This window comes from Cannabis sativa, chromosome 2, assembly GCF_029168945.1.
Source record: "Cannabis sativa cultivar Pink pepper isolate KNU-18-1 chromosome 2, ASM2916894v1, whole genome shotgun sequence".
NCBI classification, from domain to species: domain Eukaryota; kingdom Viridiplantae; phylum Streptophyta; class Magnoliopsida; order Rosales; family Cannabaceae; genus Cannabis; species Cannabis sativa.
The window spans coordinates 55,349,632-55,363,470 of NC_083602.1; the positions used below are offsets into that span (position 1 = coordinate 55,349,632).

Sequence of the window (13,839 nt, forward strand, 5' to 3'; positions counted from 1 at the left end):
AGGTTTGTTAGAGAGATATGTGGCTAAGATGATTTTTTTAATTTAAAAAGAGATTATTAATATTTAAAAGATTGTTTAATTTTTTGGGTTTAATTATTGGGTTTATTTTTTAACGGGAGATCAAACTAATCGTTAAATTTAACAGAATATTCTTTTATTTTTAAGTATATTCTGTTAAACCAAGAATGTTAAACCAAGAAATGCCGTTAGATAGGCACTTTTAATATATAAAGATCTAAATCAAAATGTGTAATTACTCATTATTAATCAGTCATAATTTTCTTTCTTAGATAAAATTTATCATAATAATTGATAAAACATAAATATTTCATTCTTAATAAATGAAACAGTGGGAATGAGAAAGGGTTAGTCATTTAACGTTGAAAATTTATATTAAAACGTAGGGTAATAATAATGAAATAATGTTAAACTTTATTTTCATATAAACCCATTATAAATTAAGTAAATTATGTAGGCTAATAATAAGGAATTAAATTGAAACGGACACTTAGTAAAAATTTATTAAAAAAATAATGAAATAATAAGAAAAATTGAGATGTCAAGAAATAAGAAAAAAAAAAATTCATAAAGTTCGCCATGTCACTTTTATTTGTCTTTTTTTATATAATTATATAATATAATATATAATGAATATAGAAATTTAAATAATGTATGCAGATTTTTATTACAATCTATCTATATATATCTGTAAAGAAAATTTTTAAAAAAAGTAATGTGGCATTATATATTAATTATATTGATAAATTGCTTAAATTTTATTAAACTTTTTTATTTTTAAAGATTGAAAATCTTCCTCATAAACTAAATAGAATTTGTAATACTACTTCCAATTGTTATCCAAATTAAAGATATTATGGTTTTATGTCTTATTATGAGATGGGATTCGGATAGTTTATATACATATATATATATATATATATATATAAACAACAAAAAATCAAAATAGAAGATGAAAATGAAAAATTTAAACTTATGAAAATCAAATTTATAAGAAAGAGTAGAATGGAGCAAAAAAAAAAAATAGTAGAAAGAGAGATATATGATGAAAATAAAAACAAATAAAGATTAGTGATAATCTTTCAAAGCAAGAAAAAAATTACCTAATAGTTTTTGGTGCAAAATATCTATTTGAGAGATTTGCCAATAAATAACCTGAAAATAGAGCATTAAGAATTAGAAAAAAGATGAAAAGAAAAACATAATAAAATCTTCAAAAATTAATAGCCATATTAAGAAATATAAAAATAAAGCATAAAAAGTTAGAAAGCAAAACAAAACATAAGAAAAACTTAAAAATTATGAATGTCAACAAAATTTTAACTTATATATATAGACAAAGGAATAAGAGCTAGAATACAAAGAGTTTTTTTTTTAATAGAAAAATATAAATAGTTTTAGTAATTAATTATAGACACTACAAGAAAAGGGCTTTTTGCCGGCGCATTTGGTGACATGCGCCGGCAAAAGTTGTCGACACAAACAAATATTTGGAATCCCAATTTTTTTTTGGGTTTACTTTTGCCGGCGCATATGTGCGCCGGCAAAACATATCTATACCGGCGCTATCAAGTTAAATGCGCCAGTAAAACGTGAAAACATTAGGCGCGAGAATTTGTCGCCTTTGATTTCATTTTTGGGGCGCATTTATACTTTTCCCGGCGCACATTTGCGCCGGTAAAAGTAACCAAAATTATTGGAGGGAAAATTCCCGCGTGGGTTTTATGTGGTAGGTGGGGCCACTTTTGCCGGCGCACTTATGCGCCGGCAAAAGTGTTAAGTGAAACGCGCGTTTTGCCTTAGGTCAGAAATAATTTTTTTTTAATACTTTTACCGGCGCAATTGGATGCGCCGGTAAAAGATGTGATATGTATCAGGGGCTTCGAAGCCCCCTTTCTTCCCCTCCATTTCATTTTCTGCAAACAGCAGCCACCCCCTCACCCCCTCTCCTTTTCTCTCTCAAGCCCACTCCCCTTCTCTCTTGTTTTCCCTCTCAATCTCTCTCAATCTTTGTAATTTCTCTCAAAATCTATCTCCCCCACTCAATCCCTCTAATTTCCCATTATTTTTTTCCCCAAATAAAAAATCTGACCACACTCCGACGACACCACCGGCGGCTGCACCACCGCACCACCACTACCGTCCGCATCACCGCACCGCCCAACGCACCTGTTCAAGGTATTTTTTATTTTTTTTCTATTGATTAAATATTTAGATTTGTATATATGTGTATGTGTATATGGTAGATATGTTTGTATATGTGTATGTGTATGTATGTATGTATATATATGTATGTGAGTGTATATACGTATATGTGTGTATGTGTATGTATGTATATTTGTGTATGTGTATGTATGTATGTAGGTATATATGTGTATGTGTATGTATTTATATATGTATGTATGTATGTATGTATGCATGAATATATGTATGTAAATATGTATGTGTATGTATGTATATATGAATGTATGTATGCATGTAAATATGTATGTATATATGTGTGTATGTATGTATATATGTATGTAAACATATATATATGTATATATGTATGTATGGGTGTGTATAAGTGTATGTGAGTTTATGTGTATGTGTATGTGTGTGTATGTGTATAAGTGGGTGTAGGTGAATAGCTATGTGTATGTGAGTGTATATACTAATATATGTGTGTATGTATTGATATGTATTTAGGTATTAAATTTTTAATTTGATTTTACTTTTTTATGTAATTAGGTCCGTGTTCAACCGCTCGGGATTACCGCAAGCTGCCACAAGTTGTTATTTTTTCACTCGATTCAGGTATATTTTTTTGCTTTCACTTAGTACGTAGTAGTTTTTGATATTAGTTTATATGTATATGCATGTTAGTGAAGTAGGTTACGTGATAAAATTGACCGCTTGTTGGATGGGTGGATTATTTTCTTGTTTATATATATTGTCTTGAAATATTTGTTTGTGTTGTTTATAGGTTTTGAAAATTTTGGGTTTACAATTTTTAAGCGTTATCTTTCTTAGAAATTTTAGTAGGTAAAATGTGAAATTAATTAATTGTTTAAAAAAAAAATTAAGAATAACTTAATAAAGTAATTGTTGATAAAATAAAATAAATAAAGTAAAACATAAAATTGAAATTGGAACATGTAATTTAAAAATTTAGTGAAGTAATTTTATTTTAAAAAAAAAATATTTTCAATTTAAATAATAAATAATTAGAAAAATATTTAATTAAAAAAATATTAAAAAATGTAATATATAAGTTAAAATGTAATAAAGTGGTATTAAATGTTTTTAAAAAGTTAGTAATTTTAATGTAAATAATAAATGAGTAAAAAATAATAAAAGTAAAAAATAGTGTAATATATAATTTACTATATATTAAAATTTTGAAAAAGTTAGTAATTTTAATTTAAATAATAAATGATAAAAAAAATAATAAAAGTAAAAAAATGTAATATATAAATTAGTATATATTATAATCTATAATAGGTAATCAATTATTTTTTATTTTAAAAAATTGTTAATCTTTAATTTAAATGAATAAATGTGAAAATTATAAATTACTACTTATTGTTTAATTTTAAAAAGTAAGTAAGTGATATTATTAACTTTAAAAAGGTTGTAATTTTTAAGTTAAAAAAAAATAGAAAATTATAAATGAATATTTATTGTTAAATTTAAAATGTAAGCAAATGATATTTTGAAGATTAAAAAGTTTGTAATTTGTAATTTAAATAAATAAAATAAAAAATTATGAATTAACTTTTATAATAAAAATTAAAATTTAATCAAGTGATATTTTTAAAATTTTAAAACTTTCATACTTATAATCTAAAGATAAAATAAAATAAAATTTTAAAGTAATTATATTTAGAATTTAATCAAGTTATCATAAAGTAAGTGTAACTATAAAGTAACTACAAATGGACTTGTGGGAGGATGAGAGAGAATGGTCATCTACCACTCTCTCTTTCCTTCTGAGTCTTTGTTCTCATTTCCTTCATTTCATTCTTTTTCCTGTCCTATTTCATCTCATTTCTTTTAGGTGTTTAGTGTTTTGTCTGTGGGTGTGTGGCTGTGTCTTTGAGCTATCATCTTTCTCTTTGGTGTTTGGACTTGGTTTGGTCTTCTTGGATTCAAAACTTCTTGTTTTCAGTCGTGTTTGTCTCTGGGTGGGGTCTTAGTTTGTGGGGTTGAGTGTAGTAAAGGTTTGGGCTTCTCGTGGGGTTTTGTCTCTGTGTTGGTAGTGTTTGTTTGTGGTTTTTGGTCTTTGTGTAGTGTTATTCTGTTTTGGCTGCTTTCCCCTTATTTTTATATTCAATGGCACTAGTAAATGCTACCTACTCCTCCAATCATGGTAAGTGCTTCACGTGTGAGGAAGCTTCGGTCAAACTCATTCCTTGTGAATCTTCTCAGGCTTTACATTCCTTTTGTCTGCTTGGGAAAGTGGTGGCCCCGATGGTAGTAAATGAAGCCACCATTATTGACTTTGTGGAAAAAGTTTGGAAATTTAATGTTTCTGTGGTAGCTGTTAATGAGGGTGCCAATAACCGTAACTGCTTTGAACTTGGCTTCACGAGTGCGGGGAACCGTATTTGGGCGCTTGAGAACGGCCCTTGGTGTGTTCGTGGGTATTCTTTTCTGTTGAAGGTTTGGGAGCCTCTAAAGGATCTATCTGCTGTGTTTAATAGTGTGAAAATATGGATACATATTTTCAACCTCCCTCGGGACTACTTCTCTGCGGATAATGGCAATTTATTGGGGAAAAAAGCTGGTCAGGTGCTTTATGTGAATGCTGATGAAGGTTTTTCTGCACCCCGGAGTAAGGCACTCAAAGTTTTGATTAGATTAAATGTTAATCAACCTTTGTTTGCTGGATGCTATATCGGTCTGGAATCGGGCTCCCAAAGGTGGATTCAGTTCAAATATGAGAAGATGGGCATCTTTTGTTATAACTGCGGTGTAATGGGACATCAAAGAAGAGGGTGCACTCTTTCTTCTCCGATCACGGTGGCGAGCATTAGCGGGGTTCCTTTCCCGATGTATGGGCCGTGGATATCGATGGAGTCGACTTATCTAGACGTCTTCTCGGGAGCTTTCACCTTCAATCCGTCGTCGACTCCAGTGAACCGTGCGAAATCGACTGCTCGATTGTCGAACCAGGCCGTGAAATCGATCTCTGTTACTCCTGGAAGCCAGCCGTTGGCCGTGACCACTGGTTCGAAGGGCCTTGGGAGGAAGACGTCTGCTCGAATGTCGAACCAGGCTGTGAAGGCGACGGCTCGTGGAGGACTGGTTCGTGGTCAGATGCGCAGAAAGGTCTGGGTGCCTAAAGCATCCTCTGCTTCACGCACGCCAGGTTTTTCCTTAAATGGTAACCAAAAACGCTTTGGAAATCAGGAGGGTGGAAAGGAGGTTGTACCTTTTCCTGGGTTTAATTTAAAATTTGAAAACCGTGAAATGAACATTGGGAAAGGCAAAGGGCTTCGGTTTGGGTGTAGCAAAGTTAATGTTGGGCCAGCTTTTTCTTGTTCTGGGCCGGTTTCCAAGTTGGGCTTTTTGAATGATTGTGCCTCTTCAAATGGACCAAGGAAAGATTTGCATGGACAGATTCATTTAAATGGTGGTGGGCCGCTTGCTGTTCAAAAGGAAATAGGTAAAGCTTTTTTAGAAGGTGGTGGGCCGACTGGATTAACTGGGCATTTAGAGCCTTCACATGCATTAATTGAAGGTAATGAGAATATTGGGCCGGCCTTGTCCAATTCAATTGAAAGTTCTATTTGTGGCCAAGAAGTTAACTTCCATCATGATGAACAATTAGCTTTGACTAATTTTTTTCAAGCCCAAGGCACTACTCTTCAAGAACTTAAGAAATTTGGGAATTTGGACTTATATGAGATTAAATCTATTGGAGGCGACATTGGGGTTCCTACTACCTCGGAGGTTAATGAACGAACTACTTCCTTCAAAAAGAGAAAGTTTGATGAGACTACCGCTTCGCTTTGTTCTCGTCCTTGGAAGCTCCTTCATCCTCATCCTTGGGCTATCCGTGATTTTCCCTGGGATTCAAAGGATTGCGCTAATGATACTATGGAGTCGAAAGAGGAGCCCTCAGAAGAGGCTTCCCTCTCTAATAATGATTTTACGGGCCCGGACGAGTGGAAGACAAAAGGCAAGAATGTGATTTCATCAAGACCAATGGAGGGCACTTTTGTGATTGAAGACTCTGGTTCGTTTGGGTCGGCTCACTCTCATACCCCTGTGGAGGAGAATTCTACTCCTCCACAGGAGCCATGAGAGGCATTGCTTGGAACTGTAGAGGGTTAGGGCAGACCTCTACAGTTCGTGAGCTGAAGTCCCTGATTCGGTCGCGCTCGCCGGATGTCATTTTTCTGACCGAACTAAAAGTGGATGCTTCTTCTTTGGTACGTATGCTAAAATCCCTTCACTTTTACTTTAATATTACTGTTCCAGCTGTGGGTAATGCGGGAGGTATTTTGTTAGCGTGGAAACTTGGGTTTGAGTTTGAATGTATTGAGTGCTCCCGTAATCATATATCTGGTTTAGTGTTCTCGGACCCCCCCTCGTACCCTTGGCTCCTATCCTGTGTTTATGGTCCTCCGTACTTTCATGCAAAAAAAGCGTTCTGGGAGAAACTAATGAAGATAGGGGATCGGTATGGTGGTCCGTGGCTTATATTGGGTGACACTAATTTTGTCCTTAGTAGCTCTGAGCGAGAGGGTTCAAAGGGTAGAGACCAATTTATTCCTATAATCTCCAATCTGGTGAATACCCGGGGGCTTATTTCTCTGCCCATCCAAGGAGACAAATTGACCTGGGATAACCACCGGTCTGGGACTAACCATGTCAAGTCGGCTTTAGATAAAGGGCTTGCTAATGGTGATTGGGTCCGGATTTTTCCGAAGGCTGTTCTCTGTTCTGTTCAGACTGCTAACTCTGACCACCGCCCTCTGTGTTTGTTTTCTGGGGGTTTGGGGGAGAATGTCAAAAGAAATTTTAGGTTTGAGGAAGCCTGGACTAGGGATGAGCGTAGTAAACGGGTGGTTGACTTTGCTTGGAAGTCTGTTTCCTTTCCATGGGCTCCAGCCAGAATCTTTAAGAAGATTGGGGCTACTCGGGTCGCTCTTATGCATTGGAATAGAACCCAGTTTGGAAATTTAGATGTCCAAATCTGTGATCTTGAAAAAAGACTGGATAGTATCCAGCAGCGGCCTGCGGGCTCTAGAGATTGGGTAATGGAAAGGGAGCTTCGATTATCTCTTAACGAGGTCCGGGCTAGGAAAGAAGTGTATTGGAAACAAAGAGCTAGAATTTCCTGGCTGAAAGATGGGGACAAGTGCACTAAATTCTTTTTCCTGACGGCTTCTATCAGAGGCCGAAGGAAAGCCATTGAAAGCATCCTCAACAAAGATAATGTGTGGATATCTAACAGGGAGCTCATTGGGAAAGAATTCATGGAATTCTTCCAAGGCATCTTTAGGGTTTCTGATAATGTGATTGCTCCTAATTGCTCGAGCCTGGTCAGGAATCGCCTGTCCTTGGATGAACAGACTGACCTCACCAGAAAGCCTTCTCTTGAGGAAATACGTAATACACTGTTTGCGATGAGCAGTGATAAAGCTCCAGGCCCTGATGGTATGTCGGTTCTGTTCTTTAAACACTACTGGGATTCGGTGGGTTTTGACTTCTGTGATGCAGTTTCCAACTTCTTCAATTCTGGGCGTATGCACAAAGGAATTAATGCCACTAATATCGTCCTGATCCCCAAAGTGCAAAACCCGAAAAGACCAAACCACTTCCGCCCAATTTCTCTGTGCAATGTGGTCTACAAGGTAATCTCTAAGATAATTGCAAACAGGATCAAACCCCTGCTTCCTCAGATTATTTGCCCTACCCAGGCTGCTTTTGTTCCAGGCAGAGCTATTCAAGATAATAATGTGATCGCCCAGGAAATAATTCACACCTTTAATAGAAAGAAAGGCAAAGAAGGTTTGTTTGCAATCAAGATTGATCTAATGAAAGCTTATGACAAGATGAACTGGGGCTTTATCGATCATGTTATGGAATGCTTTGCGGTTCCCCAAGAGTTCAGATCTTGGGTTTCCCAATGCATTGCCACCACCTCCCTTAATGTCTGCATAAATGGAGGATCGGTGGGAAAGATCATTCCCTCTTGTGGTCTTAGGCAAGGCGACCCTTTGTCCCCTTACCTGTTCATATGGGGTGCGGAAATTCTTTCTAGACTTTTAGAGGATGCTCTTAACTCAAAAACCATAAGTGGAATCAGGTTAAGTAGAGGAGGCCCGACGCTTTCTCACATTTTCTTTGCGGATGATCTAATCCTTGTGGGCAAAGCCAATTTAGAGGAGGCCAAAGGCTTTTGGGACTGCATTGAAAAGTTTTGTGCTTGGTCAGGCCAAAAGGTAAATAAAATGAAGACCTCTATTTTCTTTAGTAAAAATACCCCTAATGCTATGAAACAGAGGATCAAGGAAACGCTGGGAGTTGGATCACCAGAAGGTAACGTTAAGTACCTTGGGCTCCCCTTATTCAGATCAAGACAAAAAGACGCTGACTTTAACTTCATTCTGGATAATCTGACTGAGAAACTTCATGGTTGGAAGGCAAAGACGCTCTCCAAAGCGGGGCGAGCGACTCTTATAAAGTCGGTGGGGTTATCTTTGCCTCTGTACGCTATGCAAACTACCAAGTTGTCTAACCGACTTGCAGCTAAGGTTGATGGGCTGGTGCGTGATTTCTGGTGGGGCTCGGAGAAGGGGAACCATGGTTTGTACCTAAAAGCCTGGGATAAACTTTGCCTTCCTAAGTCGGTAGGAGGCCTAGGTTTTCGCAATTCCAAAGAAATGAATCAGGCTTTCCTTGCTAAATGGGGATGGAACCTCCTTTCAGGGAATAAATCTCTATGTTGCCGTATCCTCGAAGCCAAATACCTGAAGGGCAAATCTTTCCTAGAGTGTGATCCGAAGCCCTCTGATTCGTGGTTTTGGAAAAATGTGACTAAGTCCAAATCTATTATTCGAAAAGGTGCTTGCAGGCTTGTTACTAAGGGTCAGGAGACGAACATCTGGTCTGATCCTTGGATTCCTCATCTAGAAGGTTTTACTCCAATACCGGTGGGGCCGGTCCAGAATAGAGAGTCAAAGGTTGCTGAGTTATTAGAGCCTAACGGTGGATGGAACATCCAAAAGCTTAATTGTTTTTTCGATCGTAATACTGTCTCTGCAATCCTCAAGGGAGGAAACCCTACCGGCACGGGCGAAGACAGCTGGTTCTGGACCTTGGAAAGTAATGGTCGGTTCTCCTGTAAATCAGCCTATCGTGCTCTGGCCGAGGAGAGAATGAATCCAATTGAGGTGGCCCCCTCCATGTGGAATAAACTATGGAATTGCAAAATACCTGAGAGGCTCAAGGTCCTTTGGTGGTGTATTCTTTCTAAAGCCCTTCCGATCCGCTCGGCTATAAGTAGGAGATTTCCTATTGAAGATGAGAGGTGCCCCCTGTGTGGAACGGAAGTAGAAACTATGGAGCACCTTTTCCTATCTTGTAACTTCGCCTTTCACCTTTGGCGGTCCTCTCCTTGGGGTATTTATCCCTTTTGCGACACTGGTATTCGGGTGTGGGATTGGGTTAAATTCTTATGGGATCTAAACAAAAAAGGTTTGAATGTCCAAGAGGTTTTCCTATATGCCTCGCTGATAGTTGACACAATATGGCGGACTCGGAATGATAAGGTACATAATAATTGCCCTGCAGATATTGTTAAATGTATTGACTATGTTCAGTTTTCTTTTGCAGATCATCATGCTCTCCTGCTCCCTTGCCCCATACCGTGTCCAACGGAGATGTGGCGCCCCCCCCCCCCCACGGGATTGGTTGAAGCTGAACTGTGACATCAGAGTGGGATTGGATACCATGTGTGCGGCTGTGGTTGCAAGGGATCATGTTGGCAAGGTGATCTGGGTGGTTACTTCTAAGATAGATTTTTCCAGTGCTCTCTGTGGGGAAGCAATGGCGTGCTGTCTGGCCCTTCAGGAAGCAAAAGTTCGAGGTGTCAAGTATCTTATTCTGGAGAGTGATTCGAGGGTGGTAATCAATGCTCTTAATGGGAAGGAGTCCCGTTGGGAGATTGATAACTTCGTCTCATTTTGTAAAATCACCTCCCCTTTCTTTATTGGTTGTAGTTTTGATTATGTTAGTAGACGCTGTAATTTTATGGCCCATAATGTGGCTAAGTGGGCGTTTTCTCATCAGAGGTTTGGCATTGTGCCTATTTCCTCCTTGCCCGAAACTATACTTTGTAATGACCGTGAGGTCTAACTGTTTTTTTTTTTCATCTATCGCACGTACGCTTTTCTTCAAAAAAAATAAAGTAACTACAAATGAGCATAAGATATTAAAATAGCATAAAATTAAATTGTTTTTATCTTTTCTTCATCTCTTTGGTTATACACCAAAGATAGGATAGAACAATTGTATTTGTATTATCACATAGTGATAATTTAATTTTTTTTTCAATTTTACACATGCACGAAATACCTTAGACCCGTTTGGAGAGGCTGAGTCAGTAAGGACTCTTAAATACGCTTCTCCAAATTATCCAGGACTGTTTGTCCGCATGGATAGTTTGGGCTTGTTTTATACTTATAGTATGATCTATTGCTTATTTGATTATTTCATTAGTAGATATTTTGGTACAACGTCTTCTTACACGTTCTTGTAAGTCGGCAAACTTAATTACTACAAGTTTGCTAACTTATAAGAATTGTGGGGAGGTGCTGCCGAAATTTTTACAAAAATAAAATAATCTTAAGAGCGTAGATTGCACTATATGTACATTACAAACCTGAATGGGATAGGTTCTTTACCCTTTTAGTAATGGAGTGAGAAGGTGGATTAGGACACTTGCACATTTTTTTGTTTGTTTTTAAATTGTTTTTGTTAAATACTTCGTAGTGGAAGATGCCTGCCAACCGAAGTTGGATGAAGGCGCACGGCGCTCTGCAGTTTCGAAGTGGCGTTGACGAGTTTGTTGCGGTAGCAACAAACCACGTGAACGCTGACGGATTAGCTCGATGCCCATGCATGCGGTGTTTGAATGTGAATTTTCACACACCTGCAACTATAAGGGTTCATTTATTTCTCAGCGGGATCCAACCTTCGTACAACCCCTGGTATTTCCACGGGGAGACTTTCTCTCAGCCCGCAGTTGAACTTCCTGAAAATGACGAAGAGGAAATGGCAGATGTGTTGGCCGACATGTTAAGAGGGGACCCTGGGTTTGACGAACCTGCTAACACTACTGATTCTTTCAATGAACCCCCTATCAACGACAACAACAAGTTCGATGACTTGTTTAAGGAGATGGAGGCTGAGTTATATCCAGGTTGCAAAAAGTCAGCCCTTAATGCACTGGTAAAGCTTATGCACTGCAAGGTTTTGAATAGGTGGAGCAACCACTCTTTCGATATGTTGCTGTCCATCTTGATTGATCTATTTCCAGAGGGGACAAAATTACCGAAGTCGCATTATGAGTCGAAGATGCGATTGCGCAATCTAGGTTTGGGTTACGACTCAATAGATGTGTGCAAGTACCCACTGCAGATGAGCCCGAAGAGCCTGCTGTCGATCCTACACAGTACCCCCGAGACTTACCTGTTATGACGCAAGTACTCGGGGAACGATCTCGGCATCTTAGAGGCTTTGGCCATCTCCCCAGACTGAAGGGAGTTGGGGCCAAAAGAGCACCTGCCACGCATCCTTCAGCCCAACCGACTGTTACAATGGAACAGTACGAGGCTTTACAGAAAAAAGTGGAGGAAGCGGAGCAGACAACTCAACATACGAGGCAGCAGTATGAGACACAACAACTCTACCTCAGACGATTCCAAGATCAGTTTGAGTATCTTTCTCGAGCTGTGCCGGGTTTCAACTTGCCTCCCATGGATCTTCCACCATTGTCCACTCCTGGTGCTGGATCATCGGCTGCTGCTGGTGCTGGATCGTCTTCGCAGCCTCCCGAGACTCAGAGAAACAACGATGACGACATTACCCGCCTATAGAACTGTACTTTTTTTATTATCCAGTTCGAACATTTAACATTTTGTTTATATACTGATTTTAGTAGTAATTAATGTTGGTTTATCTTGTAATGTAAATTATGTTGGTTTATTTTGTTAATATAATATTATAATTATTTAAAAAATATAATTAATTATATTTAATTAATTAATATTAAAATTAATTAAATATAATTAATTAAATTTTTTTAAAAATAAAATTTAATACTTTTGCCGGCGCAATAGTGCGCCGGTAAAAAGTGGCAAAAACAATTGGCGCCAACAGTCAGATTGGCGCCAATAGTGCGCCGGCAAAACCTAATCATAGCAGGTTCAAGGCGGATAAGGGCATTTTTTAACACCGGCGCTTATTTTTTGCCGGCGTTATTCCTCGCCGGTAAAAGGACGTTTTGCCGGCGCAGTTAATGTACGCGCCGGTAAAAAGTCCTTTACCGACCAAGCTTCCCAGATAAGCTTTGCCGGCGCACAACTGCGCCGGCAAAGCTTTCCCGGCGCAGTCAGTGTACAAAGAATACAAATAGTTTTTAGTTATAAAATTTTGTTTTAAGTAGCATTAAAAACTCTAAATATATAAGAAAAATTAAAAATTTTGAAAAAACTAAAAAATAGAAAAACTCTCATATATGATGTGACATCACTTTCCCTAAAATTCTCAGATATATATATTGATTCTCTTTTATATTTAATTATTTAATAAATAATTAAAAAAGTTAAAAAAATGAGAAAAATAAAGAATACCTCTATAAACATTAGTGTAAAATTACCAATAATATATAATTAAAAAAAAATATTTATATAATTAATGATAGGTAGTCCTTTCAAAGAACACATATAATTAAGAATAGTATACATAATAATTAAAGAGCTAATAGTATTAAGGCTAGACATGAATTTGAAATGAATTAATTACTTAAAACTAAAAATATGCATTAAAAAATAGAAATAGGAAAAAATAGAGAATAGAGAATAGAAGAAGATTAGAATGCCACTTAACATGTTTTGTGCTTTCCTTTATATTATATATTGATATTGATTGATTGATGATTGATTAAGCTCACAATTTTTGTATAGAAAATGCTAAACTTCATCAACAATAATATATATTTTTGTGCTGAATCGAGAATTTTATGTTAAAAAAAGACAATAATAATTAATTAGATAAAATATAGATACCAATAATTAATTGATTTGAACAAATTAGTTACTCTATGTATTATGTATGTGTACTACAAATTACAAAATAGTTCAAAACCTTGGTCAAAGAAATGTTTAATGATATTTTAAGTGTTTTTTCAAATAAAACGTTTATATATAAATAAAACAAAGTTAGACATTGCTGTTATTATAAAAGATAAAGTCTGATATAGTTGAGATCTCAACCATACCAATTATATTTTTTGCGAAAGCTCTTCTAGCAACATTATGAGCCGCAAGGTGTGGATACTGATAGGCAGTTTCTCTATGCTTCGATTGTAGTGGATATTATTTGGAAGGCTCGCAACGATAAAATAAGTACGACAAGGTACGTAATAATTCTAGATAGCATTAAGCACTTTATTAACTCTATCTATATTAAAAGTGTTAAGCACTTTAAAAAATATATATATAAACTGACATATTATTATTAATACACTCCAATAATAAAATTTACATAGTTTAATTTAATAAAAATAAATATTATAAAGTAACAGTGGTACTTATATTCTCC

At 36.6% G+C, this 13,839-nt stretch overlaps 1 protein-coding gene across 1 annotated transcript; it reads left to right on the forward strand.

Moving 5' to 3' along the window:
* Positions 1 to 6,305: 6,305 nt before the first annotated feature.
* Positions 6,306 to 12,113, forward strand: LOC133034378 (uncharacterized). Its single transcript, XM_061109456.1, has 4 exons — positions 6,306 to 9,785; positions 9,850 to 10,365; positions 11,008 to 11,498; positions 11,612 to 12,113. The coding sequence occupies exons 1-4, from the start codon at positions 6,306 to 6,308 to the stop codon at positions 12,111 to 12,113; spliced, it is 4,989 nt and encodes a 1,662-aa protein (XP_060965439.1).
* Positions 12,114 to 13,839: the final 1,726 nt, after the last annotated feature.